General features: G+C 32.8%; 1 protein-coding gene and 1 long non-coding RNA gene across 2 annotated transcripts; both read left to right on the top strand.

The window, feature by feature from the left end:
• The first annotated feature begins 747 nt into the window (after positions 1-747).
• On the top strand, positions 748-3,979 carry LOC145029267 (serine carboxypeptidase-like 51). The gene is made up of 13 exons (XM_078977860.1): positions 748-1,009; positions 1,159-1,253; positions 1,335-1,442; positions 1,521-1,761; positions 1,862-1,905; positions 2,002-2,069; positions 2,177-2,282; positions 2,368-2,570; positions 2,651-2,720; positions 2,806-2,856; positions 2,939-2,991; positions 3,291-3,423; positions 3,773-3,979. Exons 1-13 carry the CDS (start codon positions 790-792, stop codon positions 3,842-3,844), a joined length of 1,464 nt encoding a protein of 487 aa, XP_078833986.1. The 5' UTR covers positions 748-789; the 3' UTR covers positions 3,845-3,979.
• An 11,859-nt stretch (positions 3,980-15,838) lies between these two features.
• On the top strand, positions 15,839-24,155 carry LOC145032377 (uncharacterized). The gene is made up of 6 exons (XR_013677105.1): positions 15,839-16,143; positions 16,644-16,706; positions 17,675-17,754; positions 18,386-18,484; positions 18,576-18,634; positions 23,904-24,155. It is a non-coding gene; the product is annotated as an uncharacterized LOC145032377 (long non-coding RNA).

Raw genomic sequence — 24,155 nt, 5'->3', positions numbered from 1 at the left:
GTGTGGATTTCGCCTTTGGAATTTCCAGATTTAGGTTGGAGCGAACTCAAGGAAATAGTCAACGAGTCAAGGCTCTCAAGCAACAAGAATGAGTGGTTATAACATTAAGTATAGTAAAATCCAAATGTCTCCATATTTTTGGTCGCTTAGATCCTCGGCCTCCCATGGGTTGCCCTCCTCAAGCTCATCACCATGAGAGCTCTATGCTATGTATACCCCATGACCAATGACCTAATTCATTTATTCTTCTTAACAAAACTTGTTCTTATTCTTTTCAATTCATTTATGGTATTAACAATTTTTTTGGGTCTTCACATTCTTTCATTTATTTTCTCAACAAAACATGTTCTTATTCTTGGGTGTTCACATTCATTTTGGTATAAGTGACATTCACTTTAACACTTGGATGACACTTTAAAAGTTTCTATATTCTTCAAAACCATGGTATCAACAAATTTTTGGGTATATGATGTAATGCATAGAGGTCATGCAAATCACCCCTCCATTCCATATGAGCGAAGCACATTTTTCATATTTTGAAAGATGGGCTGGTCTCTGTCACATCATCACATGGAAAGTGATGGAACTTAGCTGATGTGCATCATCCCCTGCATGGCCCTTATATGTTATTTTAAGTAAACTGGTTATGGATTTTGGAATTTACTTATGAAGTCAAAATTGCAGTTTGCCTTGTTGTCAGCAAGTCAAGAAATCATCCCACGTTTTTTTGTCAATTCTGTTTAAACCCTAGAAAACCACGCCCCCTCTTTATCAATAATTCCGTTTCCCATGCATATAAATGCTTCCACTTATTCTTCTCCCAAATCAGCAAAATCATTTTCAGTTTTTAATCATTTCTTCAAAATGAGGAAAACCCATTTTATTTCTCTACTTCTTATTACAGCGGTATGCCTTCTTCTAGTTCTTCCACATTTTCATGGAGGATTAGCCATTGCTGCAGGCACCAAAGATGGATCAGAAAAGTGGGGTTATGTTCAAGTCAGACCCAGTAAGATTCAGCCATCTTTTTCTATTATTTTATATTATTTTTATGAGAATCTGCCTTTCTACATTTTCAAGATTGGATTTTTTTTTTTTTTTTTTTTTTTTTTTTTTTTTTTTTGGATTCTTGAGTTTAAAATTCTTGTTTGAAAACAGGAGCCCACATGTTTTGGTGGTACTACAAAAGTCCTTATAGAACTCATCATCCAAACAAGCCATGGCCAATTGTTCTTTGGTTACAAGGTGGACCTGTAAGTGGTTGTATTTTGATTTAATTTAATAAAAAAATTATTTATTTTTCGATTTGGAGATGTTTTACCATTGAAATGCAGGGTTCTTCTGGAGTTGGAATTGGAAACTTTCAAGAGATAGGGCCATTGGACGCTTTCTTGAAACATAGAAACTCCACATGGCTCAGAAAGGCAGATCTTTTATTTGTGGTATGAAACTTTTTATTAAAAAAAAAAAAAGATTCTTGAATTTCATTTCCGTTTTTTAATAGATTTGTGGGAATTTAGGATAATCCAGTTGGGAGTGGATACAGTTTCGTGGAGGATAAAGAGTTATTTGTGAAAAACGATGAAGAAGCTGGGCGTGATTTAACTACATTGTTGATTAAACTTTTTAATAAAAATAAGAGCCTACAAAAAAGCCCTCTTTATATTGTAGCAGAGTCTTATGGAGGAAAATATGCAGTCACTCTTGGATTATCGGCTCTCAAAGCCATTAAAGCTGGGAGGTTAAAGCTCATTCTTGGAGGTATACATATATTATTAATTCTGATCAATCTTCAAAGTGGTAATTAATTCCATTCAAACAAAACACAAATCAAATTAACATTTTTCATGTGGGAATGTAGGAATTGCATTGGGAGATACTTGGATTTCACCAGTAGATTTTGTGGTGAGTAAAGTCGATACATGATATCAATATCAAATTAATCTAACAAAAATTTGACTTTCTTTCTCAAAATTGAACTTTTGCTATTGAATTTTTTAGGTTTCATGGGCTCCTCTTCTCAGAGATGTTTCAAGGATCAACAACAGCGGCTTCAAGAAATCGAAGAGGTTCATTTGTGCAACTGTGTGAATCTTGGTGTTGTGTGTGTTTTTAAGTAGACGATCGATTGGAGTAGATTTTTTGATCTGACAAACCCTTTTCAGGGAATTAACAGTCTAGTTGAAACAATAAAGAAGCAAATAGCAAATGGGCAATTGAAAGAAGCAACTAAAACATGGAGTGATCTTGAAAATGTGATCATGTCCAGCAGTAACGATGTTGTAGGATTCTTTTCCTTCTTTTTTCTTTCTTTATTACGTAATTATAGATAGAATCAAAATTAAAAATATATATATAATTTGATAGGATTTCTACAACTTCTTGTTGGATTCTGTGGAGAACAACGTGTCAACGACAGCAACAGCCGGATCATCAAGAAAAATGGCGACCAATAAATACACAAGATATCTTGATTCTTTGAGGGTTTCCGCAGGTGGAGATGGTGATCTTGACACTTTAATGAATGGTGTCATTAAAAAGAAATTAAAAATCATCCCGAAAGATGTGAAGTGAGTTTTCAGTTTTCATTTTTTTTTTTTTTTTTTTTTTTTGTGAAAAAACTTTTCGAGCTAAATTTTGGTTGTGACAGATGGGGAGGGCAGGCAGATCCTGTTTTTGAGTATTATGAAGGTGATTTCATGAGACCGAGGATTAAAGAGGTGGGTTTTTGAGGATTAAGATTATTAAATTGAGACGAGGTTTCAGTAAAAACATCATTTTTTTCACTTGTTATCATTTATATAGGTGGATGAACTTTTGAAAGCAGGAGTCAACATTACTGTATATAGTGGTCAAGTAAGATATTCATAAGCACAATCATTGGTACAAGTGGTGGAATTGTGGTTGTTATAAATTGATCTGGTTTGTTGATTTGTAGCTTGATCTCATATGTTCAAACAAGGGAACTGAAGCATGGGTTGAGAAGCTCAAGTAAATTCACTTCTCTTTTTCTTCTTCTTATATAGTTAAATTTACATGTACAAAAAAAACATTTGATCGTTAATTGAAAGTCAATAATACCATTTTTATCTTCACAAAAGAAGACTCGATCGAATCCTCTTTTTGTTCGTAAAATATGGTTTAAAGAGCAAGTGTCACACACAAAAGTTCAAACAACTGATATGATTAACTATATGGACATATATGTAAGGAAAATATTGATAGATGCAAATTTGATTATTGTGATTTTACCTTGTTGCCCTTGTATGATTTGTTTGTGACAAAATCAGGTGGGACGGGTTAAAGAAATTTTTGAGCCTGGATAGAACTCCATTGTATTGTGGAGGTGACAAAATTACTAAAGGATTCACCAAGTCTTACAAGAATTTATACTTCTATTGGATTCTTAAAGCTGGCCATTTTGTAAGTTTTTTACACTTCTACACCTATACCCCCTTTCAATTTTCATAGGCAAAATACATGTCATGACTCATGAGTTCTATGCAAGAAACTTATTGAAGTCCAAATATAATAATTTTCAGCCAAAATTTTACATGTACAAGTTTACATTCTATAAAGTATAATGCTCTAGAACGTTATGAATACATTGTTTGTAAAACCATTTTTTTATAAATGAGTTTATATTAGCATTGATATTTCTTTAAAACTATATATATATATATATATATATATATATATATATATATATATATATATATATATATATATATATATATATATATTAAATCTTGTGGATTATTGTGATTTTCAGGTGCCTTTAGATCAGCCATGTGTCGCATTGGACATGGTGGGTAGAATCACTCAGTCTCCTGCAACAACCTAATAAATAACGAAAGATCTTAGGAGGAAACAAAGAATGAAATTGAATAATAGGAATTAGAAGCCTTTAGCCTTTAAAAAAAAGAGCTGAAGATATTGGTCTTCTGAATCGAGAATTTCATAATATATAATATTGAACTTTATATAACAAATTCTTGATGTTCATGATTAATTATTGCAATATGGTCACAAACACAGTCAAATGCACATGAAAATATCATTTTTGGAATAAGAAAAATTGCATTTTTTTTTTGGAACAGCTAGCAAAATAATAGTATTAGCAAACAAAACAAAGACTTAAGCGAGGAGCTTAAGCCATTACAAGAAAACGTTTAAGAAGGGAGAATTCCACCAACTATGGCAATCAATCAAATTCAAATTAGACCTAAGCTTAATCCAATTAAAAGTGCAAATACTAATGTCATCCCCCATAAACATAATGCTCACCTAGTGTTCCAAAAGACAATAGTGTTATGTTCCTTCCATATCATCCATATAGTGGTATACACTAGAGAAAGCCTCAATGTTTGCATCTTCTTGCTGCCATCTCTCACATTGAGCATCTCCTTAAAATCACCACACAAAGAAGGCGGATGATGAAGAACCGATGACCATTTTACCAGCCATATCAACCCCTCTGCAGCAGCAAAACAAGAGAAAAAAGTGTGATCTAGATTGTCTTCCGACGCAACACACGACAAAAAAGGACAAAGACTTGAAGTAACCACAATCCCGCTTTTGAGCAAGATTGAATAGATAGGAATCCTATTTTTCAAAGTAATTAATCTTGAGTGAAATCCAGTTGATCCATGTTAACATGTTACCATTCCTGCTATCCCCATCAACAATTAAATGCTTAAGGTCTGTAACCGAGAATGTGCCTTCCCCATTGTCATTACACAACCATGTGTCCAAGCCATTTGGAAATTAAAATCAACCAAAAGCCGTCTAGACCAGCCCCAACTCCACCTGTTACTAAAATCTGCCCAATATTCATACGATCCATAATTAAGCAATTTTTTGTTTGTCTCAAAGGCATATAATTTCGTACATAGTTCCTTCAAGAATAAGTCACCACACCTAGCATATTTCCAAAAATGAGTTTTGTTACCCATAACAACCACCCTTTGAAAAAGGTCGGGCAACGAAATCCCCTTATCTCCAAATCAATTTGAGATTTGCTTAACCATGTGCCCTTTATCGATTTGTTTCCAACGGATACCTATCTGTCAATTTTAGTTATGAATAGATTTAATCTCCATCGCCACTAGACAAGAAGAGCCAAGTTATAAGAATCAAAGCATCCCACTTCTAGACCACCCTTATCCTTGGGTTTTATGACCACTTCCCAAGAAACCCAATTGATATTCTTTTTATGTCCATTTCCTCCCCACAAAAACCTCTTCTAATTCCTTCAAGAAGATTAATAACCTTCCTAGGAGACCAAAAGAGAGAAAAATAATAAAATGGAAGGCTATTAAGAACCGAGTTAACAAGAATTAAGCGGCCATCGAAATACAAAGTTCTCGTTTTCCATTTAGAATGGATCTTCAAGCGTTAGCAAACAAAAGATATATACAGTAATAAGAGAAATCTAAATAGATGTTAGAAAGATCAACAAAATTTATTATGCAAAATGCCTCATGTCCATCTGTTTTTATATAAGTTTAACTGTTTTAATCGGGCTTTTATAAAAACCATTTGGTTCATTCTGGTCCACAAATATATATATATATATATATATATATATATATATATATATATATATATATATATATATATATATATATATATATATATATATATATATATATATATATAAAAGCAGTGCTAGTTGAACTATTTTCTTTCCCAGTCCAACATGTTTAACAGTCAGTGGCGGACCGTCTTAGGGTCAGTATTTACATAATCTGATAACCAAGTTGAAAAAAAAATAGAATGGCATCCTTGACACCCCCCCCCCCCCCCCCCCCCCCTCGTGATTTCCATATCATGTGAACATAAACTAGTTACAAAATTTAAAAATCAAAACCAACCTTGAACCTTGTTTCTTTACGATTCTTTAAAATTAAGGAAACTTAATATCTATTAAAATATATAAAAACTCACGATCTAATCAACATTACAATAATATAACCCAATTTTGAGTTTAAGAAACTGAAAAGTGTAAACCTAAAATCCTAAGTTTATCCCGGCCGCCAGAAAACTATTTCTAGAAACTCACCGAAAGAATGCCACCCATTAAGATCGTTGTTGTCTTGTGTCCTTTTCTGGTCGTCGGATTGTCCACCGATCTCGTACCGTACAATTTATCTCCTTTTGCTAGTCTCCGGAGCCTCCTCTTTGCTCGTCGTCGGAGCCTAGACCATTGACCGCTGAGACGTGACCTCCGTTGTGTGATTAATTGAGTACTCCGCTGATTTGATCCCCGTTTCTCACTTCTCTTCTCAGGTAAGTAATTTTGTTTCTCTCTCTTTTTCTTTATATCTCTATTGCTTTCTTTTTCTTTATATTTATATTGATTGTTTTGTTGTCTCCACTACACTAGATACTAGCAACACAATAGTCAATAAACTAGAAATTGTGATGTGTGATTATGACTACAAACTACACACTTTGTATATATTTTACTTTAACTTTATTAGTTTATTATCAATAGAATTATTGATTTATTTTGCATATAAAGTCAACAAATGAGGATGGCATACCTTGAATTAAAAGATGTAAATGTAAATGACTTTATATATATATATATATATATATATATATATATATATATATATATATATATATATATAAAATAGGTGTGTACCCGCACAAAGCTGCGGTAGATAATAGTTTCTCTCAAATAATCGTTTTTTTTTTTTCAAAAACATGTCAACCAATCAAATCCAGTGTATTGTAGTTAACTAATACAAGATAAATCAGTTGAACATTGGATGAGTAAACTTTAGTCGGTGGATATTTAATATTGATCATCTATATATTTGCAATTGGACCCATGTATGTCTCATGCATATTTATACATTAAAACATTCCCACATTGCACAACAGGAAAAAATAATGACAATTTATATATCAAAGTCATACATACATCAAGAATCTAAGCCTGTAAATTTAAAATATTGGATTAAATTTTTACAGTCTACAGAATAATCTTTTTCATCATTTATAGTTGTGAGCTTTGGATTTAACTATGGAAAGATTGTCATTTAGGAGTAGCAAATAACACACCATTCGTCTAAATCAAGGTTAAAGGGATGGCATTTCTCCAAATCTCATTTTCAAAAATTCAATAACATACTACCTACTTCTGATGTCTTGATGAAAGAAAATATTATTCAATCAAGGCCGGCTCTACCCTTTGCAAAACTAAGCAATGACTTAGGGCCCCCCAACTCTAAAGGTCCCCTAATTTTAAAGCTTATTCTATTATATATGTATAATATTAGTATTTCTTGAGTTACAAAGACAAGTTGAAGCTTGATCCAGTAGTAAAAGCACTGGTTTATAAAACTAAAGTTCTCAAGTTCGAAAACTATTTGCTTACTTGAAGGGGCCAAAAAAAAAAAAAAAAAATTGCTTAGAGCCCCCAAATTGGTTGAGTTGCCCCTGTATTCAATACCTTAACAGAGCATACTACCTCTCTAAGTGAGCTCTTCTAAACCTTCTCTTAACCATTCTTGAACCTTAAAAACCTACAAAAAATCTCAAGATCAGAAACTCATTCCGACAAAAGACCATAAGAAATGTTTTACAATCTGAACTCTATCTAATAACCGAAAAAACATATGTCCACACCACGCATGATTTATTGATTTGTACAGAGTGTTTTAAATGGAAGAACCAAACATCCAAAAATGCATTATTTGCTTCTATGAACACCGGTCATCATATTTTGGTTCTTAAGGTGGCACCATCAAACCCGGTCATCAAATTTTGGTTCTTAAGGTGGCACGCGTGCGTGTGTGTTTTAGGATTTTTTAAATTTTCAACAGAACTTGAAAACTATAATCTCAAATACTTGATTATCATAAAATCATTAATATTTGGTACGCAATAAATGCTTAGATCAAACCGATAATAGAGTTGGTTTTCAAAATATTGTCTATATTAAAAGTATAAACTATAGTAAAAGATATTAGTACTAATAATTAGTAGTCTTGTGACCATAGTAAAAATTGGTATCTTTTTTAGTAAAAGATTTATGTTTGTGTTATTTTATGTTATTATCAATAGTAGGTTGCATTGTTTTTCTAAAAAAAAAAAAAAAAAAAAAAAGTAGAGTGTTTGGCATTGTTTATTTACAACAGTTTATGTTAGTTTTGTGAAAGTGATTATTAGTTCATATGGTACTCATGGTGGATCGAATAAAACTTCCAAACTGAGTCTAAATTTTTAAATGAGGAACTTTTTAGTGTAAACCATTTAAAGCAACGTTTTAAGAACTAATAAGTTTAAACCAAATGCTTAATGGCGAAATAGTAAGAAAATATAAAAGGACCTTCATATGGTGTTAGAATTTCGGGGTAATAAAGGCACTTGGATAATCTGAGAATTATGATTTCACTTTCAAATCAAAGTATTTGAATGGTGCTCCCTAATCTTTGATTGGATAAGACCCAGAAGAGATACAGAATGTAGAATGAGATGAATGAATTTCGCGAGTGCCAAAAAACCGACCAAAAATTAATTAAATACCTCCTTTGTCTGAAAACTGTCAAAACTGTCATAAAACAGTTTTTCCAACAGTCAAAAACTGTCATAAATCACGGATTAATGCAAAGCCAAAAACGGATAAAATATTCAAAATTTGGATTTCGACCCGAGCCAAGGGCCCTGCCCCTTGGACCCCTCTCTCAGGGGCACTGCCCCCGGACTCCCGTTCGTTCAGGGGTTTCGCCCCTAAATGACAGTTTACTTTTAATCTTGAATAAACTTAAACAAGTGTGCACTCCACACCTTCCTTACTCTTTTAGTATTCATCAAGATTGATTTTTGGTCAACAAATCAACCTATTACACTTGAATACATTTAGTGAAACAAATCACCAACATATGGTGTTCATAGATATGGAGACAGTGTATGATAACATACCTATAGAGGCTATTTAGGGACCTTACAAGCTAGATTGGTTCTATAGAGCTGTGTCATGGCTATTAGTGATGTGAAATATGATCGTCGACATGTGCCAAGACCCTATTCAGAGACATGTAGTATTTTTCGATCGAAATTGAGCTTGATCAACCCTAAGCCCTTATATTTTCCCTCTAATCTTTGACGATATGATCCGTGTAATTAAGGTAGTGTGCCTATGTGTATTGTTTTTGTTGGTGACATTATTTGGTGCTGAAAATAGGAATGACTTGATTTTAATATGAGATACTTATAGGATAATTTTGGAAGAGAAAGGTTTATGAGTAAATACCATCAATACAAAGTATCTTTGGTGCAATTTCAGCGAAGAAAAGAATAATCAAGGTGTAGATGTATGTATCGAGGAACAAGTTATACACCCACAATATAGATTCAAGTGCTTAGGGTCTATTATCCATATAGGATAGGGGCATGGAGGTTGATGTTATAAACCACATAAAATGCTAATTGGTTAAATGGAAAGGGTTCATGAGAGTTTTATGTGACAATAAGGTGTTGATAAAGATAAAGGGAAAAGTTTATATGTTAGAGCGGTTAAAATTAAGATTGGCTCGACTATATATTTACATCGGTCAAGCTCAAGTTTGGTTAGACTTGCTAGACCTAGGGTTGGCTCGTCTCGTTTAGACTTATATTCTAATTACAAGTCTATGCAATTACTCGTCTACTCGGCCATATGAGATCTTATAGATTTACACGCATCGAGATTGAGTTTGGTTAGACCGGTTAGACCCAAGATTGGCATGGCTCATTTAGACCTTTAGTCCGGTTATAAGTCTATCATACTGTCATCTTTTGTAATTTCATCCCGAGTTCTTTTCATAAGACTTCATGTTCTGCTCACTAATCTAATGAAACTTGTTCATGTCTTTAGTCTTTTCACCTTTTGTATTAATGAGACTTATGGTTTTGACATATTTATAAGATAGTGTGTTAAAGGCGATGTTTCTTTTTTATTCCTATTAAATGGTGTGTAGTTGAAGTGGTAGATTGGATAATGATATTGTGATAAAGTGTTGTATACATACAATTTGTTATTTTTCTAGACCGAATAAACTAGACTAAATGACAATTTTGCTCTTACATTCCACAAAATAAATTTCATAATAATTATCATTATTAAGCAAGAGGAACTTATTATTGTTATATCTTTAAACCATATTTAAAAAAATAATAATAATAAAAAAGATTTGACAACTTTCGATCTTGTAGATGAACAGAAACCATTAGAAAAGTATGTATGGCAACTTAAACTCATTTAATTAAAATTTGAATTTTAATTGCAAGGTCCACAGTTTTTCAATTGCATTCCACAATAAATACTAAAACAATGCTAATATACTAAAAAAAATTAATAGTTAACTTGTGTTGTATCGAAATGTGGTTTAAGAAAAATATACTCACTTATATGGTTTAAATTATAATAAAATAGATTATCCAAACCTCGAAAATACTTATTAACGTGGTAATAAGATGATAAATCAAAATAAAATAGCTTATCAAAAAAGTATTTATTTAAATCGACAAACAAAAGTTATTTAACACCAACTTCACAATTTTCTAATGAAGCAAGTTTTAATTCAAACAAGCAACAACCATAGTTATACTTTTAGGGTTTGTTTAGTTGACCGGAATAGAATGATAAGTGAATAGAATGGATGTGGTAATATAACGAGCGAGGTAATAGTCAGAATCATTATCATTTTATCGTCATGTAGTTTACTTTGATGGAATGAAATTAGTTAATAATTTGTGTTGTTTGGTACACGATTAAAAAAATAACTGAAAATGATAATATATATATATATATATATATATATATATATATATATATATATATATATATATATATATATATATATATATATATATATATATATATATATATATATATATATTATTTTGTTTTTACTAACTATTGTGTGCCAGAATGTAGAGATCTGGACTAACGGATCGAATTAATTAATGGACATAATTTGAGAGTGCATGATATTACAATGAGATAACATATATCATATAACATACAAATTTTAGCAAAAGGGTATTTTGGACAATTAACTAGAATTATAAAAGAAAATTTTCGTATTTTTAGGGATAATTAATTCTCATAATTTTAAAAATCTGAATTTTTTTTAATTAATTCAATTTTAATTCTAAAGTATTTTGTAAATATAACCGATTTTATTCTGTCGGAATATTTTTTTTGTTAGAATGATGCTCTTTCAGAATTCTATTCTATTATAATATTATTGAAGAATAACAAAAATTTTGAATCTGTGGTTGAAAAATAACAACATTCTAATATATTCTTATACATCCAAACTTAAATACAAATTCATACATATTCTTACAAACTAAAAATATTATACATTTTATTATAATTATATATATTCTAAAATAATATCAACAAAAATGAATAAAAGTCTTAAAAATACCAACATTCTTAAATTGTGAGTATCATCAAACTTTATTCATTCTTCAAAGTTATTCTTATTATGTCTTCAACGCATTCTTCCAGCAATTCCTATCATAAATACAATAAAAACTAATAATGGTTAAAAACATGTTACTTGCAATTAACTATCATTTTATATATTCTAATAGAAATACATAGAATATGACTGAATACATATAATACATTCTGACAGAATACATCTATTAGAATGCAATAGTAAAATTCTATTAGAATACCCACTTATCAACTTAAATTCTATTATAATGCAACAATAGAATTATATTATAATGCAATAGTAAACTTCTATTATAATGCAACAATAAAATTCTATTGGAATGCATTATCAACATATAAATGCTAAAATTTTATCTGAACAAACCAAATTGTTTGTAAATGAAAATGTTGAAGGTGTTTACATTAACAAAATGTATAATGTCCATATGAATTAAACAATCAGGAACAATATTGTGATACACTAAATTATGTGCATAAGAGTAACATAATAGAAGAAAAAGGAACAAACACAACAAATAATATAAATTTAACTCACTGATTATTAGACAAACTATTTAATCCAATTTCATCCAACGAATTGTGAAATATATACAGATGAAGTTGGCGAAATTTTATACAATGAAAAAACTCACAAAAGTAAGAAACATATGAAGTTGGATTAATTTCATCCAACGAATTGCACATAGATATAGATGAAGTTGGTGAAATTTTAAACAATGAAAAAACTCACAAAAGTTCTCATCTTCTCGACAGCAACAAGTGGAAAAACCCTAGAAATTTCGCAGCTATTAGTTCTCCAATTCATAAAGCTGGTGGTTCTACGATGGTGTGGGGTGGTGCTATTGTTCTAGTGGTGTCGAAATAAGAATATGAGAAGGGTTTTAGGGCTTGTAAACAGAGAACAAGATGATGGTGGTTATGCACAATGATTTTAAGAGAAATAGGGATAGTCGACTTTGGGCTAGGGTTGGGATATGTTTTGTGATTTTGTAGTGTTTATTAACAGAATTTCCATATTTAAAGGTTATTAATGATTTTAATTATTTACCATATTTATCATAATTAAGATTACTATTATACCCTTTTATGATTTATTATTGAATTTATTTTTTCTTAATTCTGATTGGTTGTTAGATGGATACAAGTTGGAAACATTGAACACACACACACACACACACACACATATATATATATATAATACAAAATGTATATATATATTTGCAATTTTTACAACATTTTTAATAAAAAAAAGAGTTATATTTTTATCATGATAACTAGATGTTAAATAAATAAATAACTACACACTTAAAATATTCATTTCATAAAAAAAATTATCAATTTGCTCCAACTTATTGCCCCATGTTGATGACAAACATCATTCGGATTTTAGTCTTTCATTTCAATGGATCATCGGTATCAAAATTCAAAACATTAGGTTTCTTGTTGGTGTTTACAATACTTTTCTTTGTCCGTTTGATCTAAATTCTCACATATTCGAATACACGACCATACAACAAAGAATCCATCACAATATGCTCATGAAAATCCAATTTATTGTTCCAACATCAACAAAGCCAAAGTCGTATATTAAAAATGGAGTTATGTTGATGATCCATCCATCTGAATGTTTTGAACTTCATATTGATGATTCATGATTGCTATTGAGACCCAGGTAACATTCCTTCTCAGGAAAAACTACCAAACAACATTCCTAGATTGAAATGGATATGGAATCATTCAACCCCCCCCCCTTCCTTGTTACCAAACAGGACAAATAGCTTGAAGTGCACATCAAGAGAGGAGCGAGAGAGAGAGAGAGAGAGAGCATTCAAATTGGAGAAAAAGGATGAGAGAGAGAGAGAGGGATAAAAACCCTCACATATTCAAATACACGACCATACAACAAAGAATCCATCACAATATGCTCATCAAAATCCAATTTATTGTTCCAACATCAACAAAGCCAAAGTCGTATATTAAAAATGGAGTTATGTTGATGATCCATCCATCTGAATGTTTTGAACTTCATATTGATGATTCATGATTGCTATTGAGACCCAGGTAACATTCCTTCTCAGAAAAAACTACCAAACAACATTCCTAGATTAAAATGGATATGGAATCATTCAACCCCCCCCCCCCTCTTCCTTGTTACCAAACAGGACAGGAGAGGAGCGAGAGAGAGCATTCAGATTGGAGAAAAAGGATGAGAGAGAGAGGGATATATATATATATATAGAGAGGGGGAGAGGGAGAGAGAGCTAGGTTCAAATGTTTTTAGCAAGTATTGTGTGCCTAGATGCACCAATGAGAATTCAAGAAATAATTAAATCACTAATAAGTAATAAAAAGGTATAAGAGTAATCTACACTATAATTAATTATGGTAAAAGAAAACAAAATCAATCAATATCCCACTAATTTAGGTTATCACTTTCATATAACACCACCACCGATTCCCCCTACTTCTATAAAAATCATCGTTCTAAACACAACTCCAAACCCCATGATTTCAGTCAAACATCCACACGCAAACATGATCTGAAACACCGCTTCTATTCATGAAATAACCCACACAGCGCACCCCTGTCGGAATACAAGCCTTGAACTCGTCACCATGCTCCGGTGATAACGGAAACACCACAAGCTCATCAACCTCCGAGGCGGCAGGCAACGGATGCCGGTTTCTTGCTGCAGAGAGGAAACAGGAGAAGAAGGAAAACTGGAACAGCGTCGGCAGAGCCTCAAAAGGCCGTCGGTGGCCTTGCCGGTCGAAACACGAGTGTGAAGGGGGTGGCGGTTCACGTCTTCAACAGCAACTTCGCAACACCGGTGGTGGAGGCAAAAGGCTGGCAGCGGCGGAGGAAGTAAGAGGAGTGAAGATAACGGCTGGGTAAACTCTGAATGGATGGTGGCGGCTAGAGAGAAGATAAGTTAGGGTTAGGGTATGGGAGTTGTTACCTTAAAACGGGAGGGAAGATCATCGGGTTCAAGTCCTGTGCTCCATATCAAACTTTCATCCTTTTTAACAAGTTTAGCCCCTCCCCCACCAAGCATTTCCAAGTTGAATCCAATATTTACCCTATCTACCCTGGCTTTGGAATTCTTCTTCAAATTAAATCCGGTAATTACCATTCTCTATTATATCGTTTCCAATAGAATATGTTATAAATTCTTTAAGAATATTCAAAACCATTCTGCAAGAATAGTTTATTCTGTAAGAATATTTTATTGTTTTATTCTATTATAATGCATTGAATTGTTTAATTTTTGAAAATTGATTATCTTTTCTTTGTGGATTTAGGTTTTGAAGAGACTAATATTGATGTGGAGAAAAAAGAAAACATATAGAACGAGAGTGTATTATACCAAAATGTGTTATGCTACAATATATAAAGTGTTGCTTAAAAATAATATTCTTTCATAATAGATTAGTGTTGTTGTTAGATTTTGATTTTTTTTTTATTTTTTTCTTTCAGAATGTTGTTCTTATTCAATGAATCACAATCATACAATATAATTATTGTTATATTATTAGACATTAGTTCAATAATTGATTTGTGTATTCTTTCAGAATGTATTTACTAGTTTATGGTTGGCATTCTGCCATTCCGACAGAATAAAATCGAAAAATATATTTACTAGTTTATGATTCGCATTCTATCATTCTAACAGAATAAAATCGGATTTTTAAATTTGAATTAATTTAAAATATTCAGATTTCTAAAAAAATAAAGGAATTAATCATCCCTAAAAATCCGAAAATTTCCTTTTTTAATATAGGTTAATTGACTAAAATGCCCTTATGTTAAAATTTGTGTGATTATACGGTACATGTTATCATATTCTACTATGATAGACCCTCAGATCATAACCTTTGATTATATTCCATCTGATGGTCCAGATATATATATATATATATATATATATCTCTTTATATATATATATATAAAGAGAGAGAGAGAGAGAGAGGGGTTGTGGTCCCTCCATGGTGGTGAGTAATGGTCCGACGACTCTCTTTTTCAACAAGACAATGTGTTCTTCGGTGGTGATTTGTTGGTGGCTAAAGTTGGTTTAAAAGGAAAGGTTATGATAAGGTGGCTGGGATGGTTCTTTTTAATAAATAATTATAAGAAAAAATAATGATAATAATACGTGAACATGTAAATTTAAATCAAAACAGGAAATGTACTAATTAATTTTAAAAAAAAGTATGTTTTACATATGCATATGGACAAATAATGTAATTTACCTAAAAATTAATTTGTAACTTTTGGTAGATTGACCAATATATTAACACACACAAAAAAAATTATAAAAAATTAAAAAAAAATAAAAATAAAAAATCCCTAGATAAAAGAAAAACGGGGGTCGTGGCCGAGGGTTTTTGGAAAAAAGCCATGGCAGAGCTCAATAGAAATGAAGAACCTGAACCGCATGTATTGCCTTCCAAGCGAAAGCCAACGGCCGATGACGACACCTCCGGTGCTTTCGATGTGAAAATTGTCAACCAAAGGTCGAATGGCGGTGTTGAAATCGATCGGAAGGGGAAAGGGATAATGAAGGTTGATATGGGTAAAGGGATAATGAAGTTTGAAGAAGACGATCCATCCTTCTGATGATGATGATAATGATATCTTCCTGGGAAGACACAGCGTCTTATTAACCTCCAAGGAGGTTAGCCTAGTTTCCTTAGGAATTCAACTTTTTAATAAGTTTTTCTAGCTTAGAACTGTGTTTGCCAAACAATGTTGCTACTGTTGAAGAGCGATCACATGTCTAAGGATTTGAATATGTTGTGGTTTTCAGTTGAGATAGTTGTTGATGTACATGATTGTTGATATCATTTAAGTTACTCTTGCGTTTATCGCTGATTATTTTAGGAAAAAAGAGACAATAGAAAGAAACTTAAATGGGTCTATCTTTCTCTAGTTGGTTGATAGTTATCCAGTAGAATCAGTAGCCCAGTTTAGCCTTTGCATCAACTTGCTGATCACCATCATGATTTTTAATCAATCGGACTTTGTTCATTTTCATGGTCAAAACTCGATTTTGCTATATATCCTAAAGGGTATGGAATTATGAACTATCATCATCTTTATTTACTATCTCACTTGGGATAGATTTCTTCAGTCATGAATCATGAGCATTAATCCAATGTATGTTTCTGTTTTTAGTAATCCAAGTTATGGAAGCGTTGATGTTATTATTACATTAAAGCGGGCTACTGCTTTCCATAGGTTAGTTATATCAGTGTTTTCTTTTCCTAACATAGGTAACTAAACTAATTGTATTCAGTGTCCATTGGTCATTTAGGTAAAAAGTCTTTTTTCTTTTTTGTCATTTTTTATAACTTGGGTGTCATTTGGTTATTTTTGGTAAAAGCAAAGGGAAACCAGCTAGGGAACCCTATTAATTAGATTCTGATTTAGATCCAAGTAAAGTGAATGTTTAACTTTTGCGTTTTACATCCAACAAAGAAAAGGAAAAGACTATTCAGGGTGTTCCAACCCAAGAAACGGCGCCTCCCAATCATCATATGTTGTTCTCTACAAATTAAGAAGCAGATTAAAATATGTATGTAAACATATATAATCTTAGTATGAGAAAAGAACAACTATGAATGAATGAATGACAAACCTCATAACGTCTAGAGAGAATATCTGAATCTTGCAGATACTGGCGACGTTCCTTATATACATATGCAAACCTCCACTGATAGAGACAAAAAAAAAAAAAAAAAAAAAAAAAAAAAAAAAAAAAAAAGTTATATAGGCTAAAGTAATTAAGATGTGATTATGAGTTCTATTTTATATATATATATATATATATATATATATATATATATATATATATATATATATATATATATATATATATATATATATATATATTGTAACGACCCGTTCCCGGTATGTTGATTTATTGGTAATTATAGTGAGTTTTTCAAGAGGGACTCGGCGAGTTCTAGCCTGACTCGCCGAGTAGGGTCGCGTCTGAGGACACGCGTGAGCCGGGGACTCGACGAGTCCATATCCCCGACTCGGCGAGTCCATCTGTCTGGGTGAAACCCTAAAATCCCCGGGTTGCCCACTATTTATACCACCTTATAGCCCCCATTCTCGCCTCCCTCACCCTGAGAACGCAGGGATAGAGCCCCAAACCTCCATTGAAGAGCTTATATGTGTTTTGGTGCCATTTTGTGAAGGTGTGAAGAAGGAGAAGAAGGAAGAAGCAAGGAGAAGTGTTGTAGTGCAAAGATCCAGGGCCAAATCAGAGTTAATTGAGGTATTTTCGGAGTTCCATCTTGTTATATGCTTTAAACTTCCATTAGAACTCTCCTAAGGGCTAGTTGATGCTTGTTCCAAGCCTTACACTTGCATCAACGTCTTATTAAGTCGATATATCTATGGATCTGAATGTTGGGGTGTTGTAGAGCCCAGATCCACTACAAGAAATATACCCTTTAGCGGCGACACTATTAGCGGCGACTATTGGCTTTACCGGCGACTTTAGCTAAAGTCGCCGGTAAAGCCAATAGTCGCCGCTAAAGGGTTGACACCCGAATCCGCACTTTCCCCCTACATTGCATCTCAACCGTTCGATGCGATATCCAATCCAACGGGTGGGGTGCCTTATCCGGTCTAACCTAATACCGGCGACACGCATGTCGCCGCTAAAACTCTAAAAAAGTCGCCGCTAATTGTCTGCTAAAAATGACGCGGTACCCTTCCCTCTAGTTTGTCGCCGCTATTAATAATAGTCGCCGGTATTGATCCTCGCGTCGCCGCTAAAGGTGTCGCCGCTATTGATTGACCCAGCTAAAAAAAAAAACGCACGCAGATTACAGTCCTTCTTCATTTCCCTTTCTGTTTGCTTCGAGTTCCTTCACCATTTTTCCGATTTCTTCTTCAATCAGCTTCTTTCAAGCAAATTTCTTCCCTCATTGTTCCAAGCAAGTGTCCCTAGGTGTGGTTAAAGCTTTGGGATCAATTTCTACCTCCATTTCTTGAAAAAGGTAAGTTTTATTTTGATGATTTCATTTTTGTGTTGTATGAATGATAATAAATTGCTCATGTTCTCTATTTGGTGGTGTTGTTTTGGGTTAGAAGCATTGTTCCAAGCAAGTGGTTAAAGCTTTGGGATCAATTTCATTTGTTGAAGAAAGGTAAGTTTTTTTTTATGATTTCTTTTTTATTTTGTATGAATTTTGATTTGTAGCTTTATGTAGTGATTGAATGATAATAAATTGTTCAAATGTTTGTTTTTGGTGGTATTGTTTTGGATTAGAAGCAAGTTATTCAATTTTTTGTTTGTGGTTATTTAATTGCAATTAGTTGTATAGCTTCAAGTTGTATTTATATGTGAAATTATGTGATAATTGTCATATGTGAAAATTGGATTGTATATTTTGTATTTGTTTGAATATATGTGAATTTGGTATATATATTCCAATGTATGTGTGTTTGATGTATATGTGGTATATTAGTATAAGTTATATGTATTTGTTATAAGTAGAATGTTATTGTGTGTATGTGAATGTATGTATGTTTGTTGTAAATGTGATATATGATTGTGAAACTTTTGTATTTGGTATAAATAGGATGTTATTATGTATATATGTGAAATTATGTGTATTTGGTTTAAATAGGATGTTATTTTGTATGTATTTGTATTTGATGTATATGTGGTATATGTATGTAAAAGTATGTGAATTTCACCTTCTTATGTATTATGTAAAACTATGTGGTTTTGGTATAAGTAGGATGCTATAATTGAAATAAAAAAAAATACATTATTTTTATAAATTGAAAAAAAAACACAAAAAAAAACTATAAAATTGTTTAAAAACTTATATACAAAAACTAGAAAGCTTCTAGTTTTTACCCAAGCTAACTCCAAATTAATTAACCAATAAGTTATATAGTTAACTTATAATTGGAAAAAAAAAAAACACAAAAAAAATTATAAAAATCTTTAAAAACTTATATACATTTTAATTGAAAAAAAAAATACATTATTTTTATAAATTGAAAAAAAAACACAAAAAAAATATAAAATTGTTTAAAAACTTAGCTTCTAGTTTTTACCCAAGCTAACTCCAAATTAATTAACCAATAAGTTATATAGTTAACTTATAATTGGAAAAAAAAAAAAAAAAACACAAAAAAAATTATAAAAATCTTTAAAAACTTATATACATTTTAATTGAAAAAAAAAATACATTATTTTTATAAATTGAAAAAAAAAAACACAAAAAAAATATAAAATTGTTTAAAAACTTAGCTTCTAGTTTTTACCCAAGCTAACTCCAAATTAATTAACCAATAAGTTATATAGTTAACTTATAATTGGAAAAAAAAAACACAAAAAAAATTATAAAAATCTTTAAAAACTTATATACATTTTAATTGAAAAAAAAAATACATTATTTTTATAAATTGAAAAAAAAAAACACAAAAAAAAAAACTATAAAATTGTTTAAAAACTTATATACAAAAACTAGAAAGCTTTTAGTTTTTACCCAAGCTAACTTACAAGTAATTTTAATTAAAATTAATTAAAAAAAATGCATAAATAAAAATTTTAATTTATTTTTTTCATTTCTTTATTACTTAATTTTTGTATTATTTTAGATGTAAAAAAATGTGGATTGAAAAAAAACAATGCTAATTCGGTATACTAAACTCTAAACCCAAAATTATGTTTCAGCAACATCATGTCTATTGATAAAAGCTGGACTACTAATCCATATCGAAACCATCCCGAGTTCCAAGCAGGACTCAAAGCTTTTATTGAGAAGTCGAAGTTGCACGTTGATAGTAATGGTAAAATCAGATGTGCGTGTGAAAAATGTGATAACCGTTACTTCAAGTACCCGACTGTAGTTGAACGCCATATATTTATAAATGGTTTCAGTAAGGCGTACAAAATTTGGATCTATCATGGTGAATCTTTTATTCCTCCCGTCGTCTTGCCAAGTAACGAAATGGCCGATTTAATCGACGATGTGATATGGGAGTCGAGAGAAAATGATACCAACCTCGATGAAGGAACCTCGAATACAAGGGGTAGCGGTGTGGATGATGATTTTGCACAGTTGTTGGAAGAAATGGAAACTCAATTATATACTGGTTGCATCTTTTCTTCCCTTGAGTTTCTAGCAAAGTTAATGCATATCAAGGTGAACAACAAATGGACTGATAGTTCATTTGATCAACTCCTTGAGCTCTTGCAATTAGCATTTCCCAAAGGCAACAAGGTTCCCCTTTCACATTATCTAGCCAAGAAGAAACTAAAGTCTATTGGCCTGGGGTATGAGTCGATACATGTGTGTAAAAACGATTGTTGTCTCTTTTGGAAAGAACATGATTCATTGCAAGTTTGTCCCGTTTGTAAAGAGAGCCGATGGATCGATAAAAACACCAAGGGTAAGAAAGTACCTCATAAGGTGTTCCAGTACTTTCCTGTGACCCCTAGACTACGACGTTTATATTGTTCGAGGCACACTGCCAAAAATATGATTTGGCATAGTACCAGACGTTCAGAAGATGGTGTGATGATTCATCCTGTTGATGGGGAACATTGGCAAGATTTTGATAAAAAATACCCTGACTTCTCGAGTGAACCCCGTAACGTACGCCTAGGTCTTTCAGCTGACGGTTTCAATCCATTTGGAAACATGTGTAATCCACATAGCACATGGCCGGTCATACTCACCACATACAATCTGCCACCCTGGCTTTGTATGAAAGAGTCATCATTCATGTTGACTTTGTTGATTCCAGGACCGAAAGCTCCAGGTAAGGATATGGATGTTTTCCTTAGACCGTTGGTGGAAGAGCTTAAACATTTGTGGAACTCAGGCGTACGTATTAAAGATGCGGCGACAAACACATTCTTCACGATGAGAGCTATATTGTTGTGGACAATAAACGATTGGCCAGCTCGTAGTAGTTTATCGGGTTGGAGTGGGCAAGGGTATAGAGCATGTGCTACTTGCAATGAAGACACTCCTTCGTACCGTGCAACAAACAAAGTCGTATACATCGGTCATCGTCGTTTCCTAGATGCTAATGATCCGTTAAGAAAGAGGTTGGACTTTAATGGGATGGAAGAGACAAGACCCGCTCCGAGACACTTTAATAATGATGACATACAAGAGCAACTAGGTCGTCTACTAACTCGTAAACCGGGTAAACATCCTGAGCATGGAGGCGGGGAGCCAAAGCGGCAAGATTATGAGTTGAACTGGTCGAAGCGAAGCATTTTCTTCGAACTAGAGTATTGGTCTTCTCTACAGTTGAAACACAACATAGATGTCATGCATGTCCAGAAAAATGTGGATGAGAGTTTGTTAGGTACTCTCCTAATGAACGATAAAAGCAAAGACACATCAAATGCACGAGAGGACTTGAGAATTCTAAACATTCGGAATTCCACGAAGAGTTGTCGGTTCTTGCAATGGGCCCGCAAATGAATGCCTATTCTTACACCGCATGCATAGTCAATGGTGTTAAATTTATGGTACTTAGTCGTGACACACAACGTACAACACAAAACTCTGGGGTTTTAGCGGTGGGTGAGAAAGGCGAGAAGTATTATGGCCAGTTAGAAGAGATTATAGAGTTGAGGTATACACATGATTATTCAACTGTACTATTTCGTTGCAAGTGGTTTGATACTCGAATAGGAGTTATTTCTAGTGATAGTTTCACCAGTATCGACACACGACACGAAGCATACAAAGATGATCAACTCATATATGCGTCACAAGCCAAACAAGTGTTCTACATCAGAGAGCCAAACAATAACCATCGCTGTGTTGTCGAGCATGTTAATCATCGAAGTATTTGGGATCTACCATCGAACGATGACCTTGTTCGAAATGTTGACAATGTCTCACACGAAAATGTAGATGATGTCGATGTACTTCAAAATATCTCTTCATCCGATGCTCCACTTTTTATCGATTTCAGCATGTACTTTCAAAACATTCCTAGAGTCATTGTTGATGTAGAAAGTGCATCTGAAGTTCCTCCGCCAACTGGTAGAGTCAATGATGTTTCTGATTGCGATACTGATTACGATGACACCGATTCTGACTATGATACCGAAGAAGACACTGAAGGATATGAGCAAGATTCTGATTAGAATAGTTCTTATGTAATATGTATTTGTAATATGTGTTTGTAATATGAACTGTATTTGGATTTCTAGTTTAAATGGAAATGTTTATTCCTATATAAATGTTTATTCCTATCTAAATGTTTATTTCTATGTAATGTGTATCTATAATAAAAATTGTATTTGTATATCTTATAATTTTTCAGGAAATGATGAGAGTGTGGTTGTTGTTTATGTTTACCATGGCTGCTGTCATGGGTCGTGGACATGGGGGAGACGGAGCTGAGGACCCACCTTTCCCAGGTGGTAGAGGTCCTGGCCAGCACGAGCAGGACGGTAAGTCTTATCATGAATTTTTATTTACTATTTTTGTTCAATTATCATAAATTAAATGTCGTTTCTAATAATTTTTAATTGCATTTGTAGTTGAGGGACGTGCCCGAAGGAAAGCTCGAGGAAAAGCAAAAAATATAAAGCTTGAAAAAGCAATCTTGCAGAACCAGGGGAAACCAATAGCCATGCAATTTGATAGAGATATCACATTTAATCCCGTAGGAGAGGCGGGAGACATGTTTTCCCGAGAAGTTGGGAAAACAATGTGGCAGATGGTCCCTTTCGACAAATGGAGTTGGAAAAGAGTTTCCCCTGATATAAAGGACACTGTATTACAACATTTAGCGGTAATTATTTATTTAAATATATTTTATAGGTTTAACTATAATTGTTTCTTACTTGGTTAACTTTTTTTTTTTATTGTAGACAAAGTTTGATCTCAATCAAATGTACCAGGATGCACAAGCTACTTTATTGACAGAGAGTTTTCAAGCAGCCTTGTTAAGAGGTTTTCGAGAGCGTAAAGCTGACGCAAAAGAATATTTCAACATGGTCGGAGGGTATGAAGATATCCCGAGAGCATTGGCAAATACTCCGGATGGTATGCTTGTTGATAACTGGGAGAAGACAGTTGAGTATTTTCAAACTGACGAACACAAAATTGCTTCAGAAAGGAACAAAAAAATCCGTGAAAAGCAAACAATTGTGAATCGTGGGGGTTCGAGCTCGTATAGCAGTACTTGCTATAAGAAGGTACCGTACGATACATGTAATTATTTATTTAAAATATAATCTAATTTTTAAACTTAAACAGAACCTTAAGAGAGTGGAAACATTTCGCAAAGCTCATACCAATAAGAATGGTGTATTTGTTACTGCTGAATCGGAACAACAATATGTAAGTATTAAATTATAATTTTATCATATATTTAAATGTTTATTTATACTTAATTGTTACTCACTTTTGGGAGTTACAGAATCGGTTAGTTGAAGAGCTGCTAGAACAAACTCAAGGTGAAAGTGAGTTTACGCCAACTCAAGAAAGAGCTACGTTCGAGAAAGTATTAGGAGAGCGACGTGGCCACATTAGAGGCATTGGCCGCAAACCTTCTGGTCTCCCGACGATTCCACAGCCTTCGCAACCATCACAACCACCATCACAACCATCACAGGTAAAATAGCAATCTACTTTAGCATCGTAAAATGCATGTTGATTTGGTAGTTTTGGT

Source organism: Lactuca saligna, chromosome 2 (assembly GCF_052625555.1).
Source record: "Lactuca saligna cultivar CGN05327 chromosome 2, ASM5262555v1, whole genome shotgun sequence".
Classification (NCBI taxonomy): Eukaryota; Viridiplantae; Streptophyta; class Magnoliopsida; order Asterales; family Asteraceae; genus Lactuca; species Lactuca saligna.
The sequence above is the reverse complement of the archived record's forward strand: the minus strand, read 5'-3'. Positions and strand labels throughout refer to the sequence as shown.

Bases quoted from the DNA above. Each gene is read 5' to 3' on its own strand.
- LOC145029267 (XM_078977860.1), top strand. From the start codon at position 790: ATGCATATAAATGCTTCCACTTATTCTTCTCCCAAATCAGCAAAATCA. The intron at 1,443-1,520 runs GTATGAAACTTT...GTGGGAATTTAG, and splicing joins AGGCAGATCTTTTATTTGTG to GATAATCCAGTTGGGAGTGG. The intron at 2,571-2,650 runs GTGAGTTTTCAG...TGGTTGTGACAG, and splicing joins ATCATCCCGAAAGATGTGAA to ATGGGGAGGGCAGGCAGATC.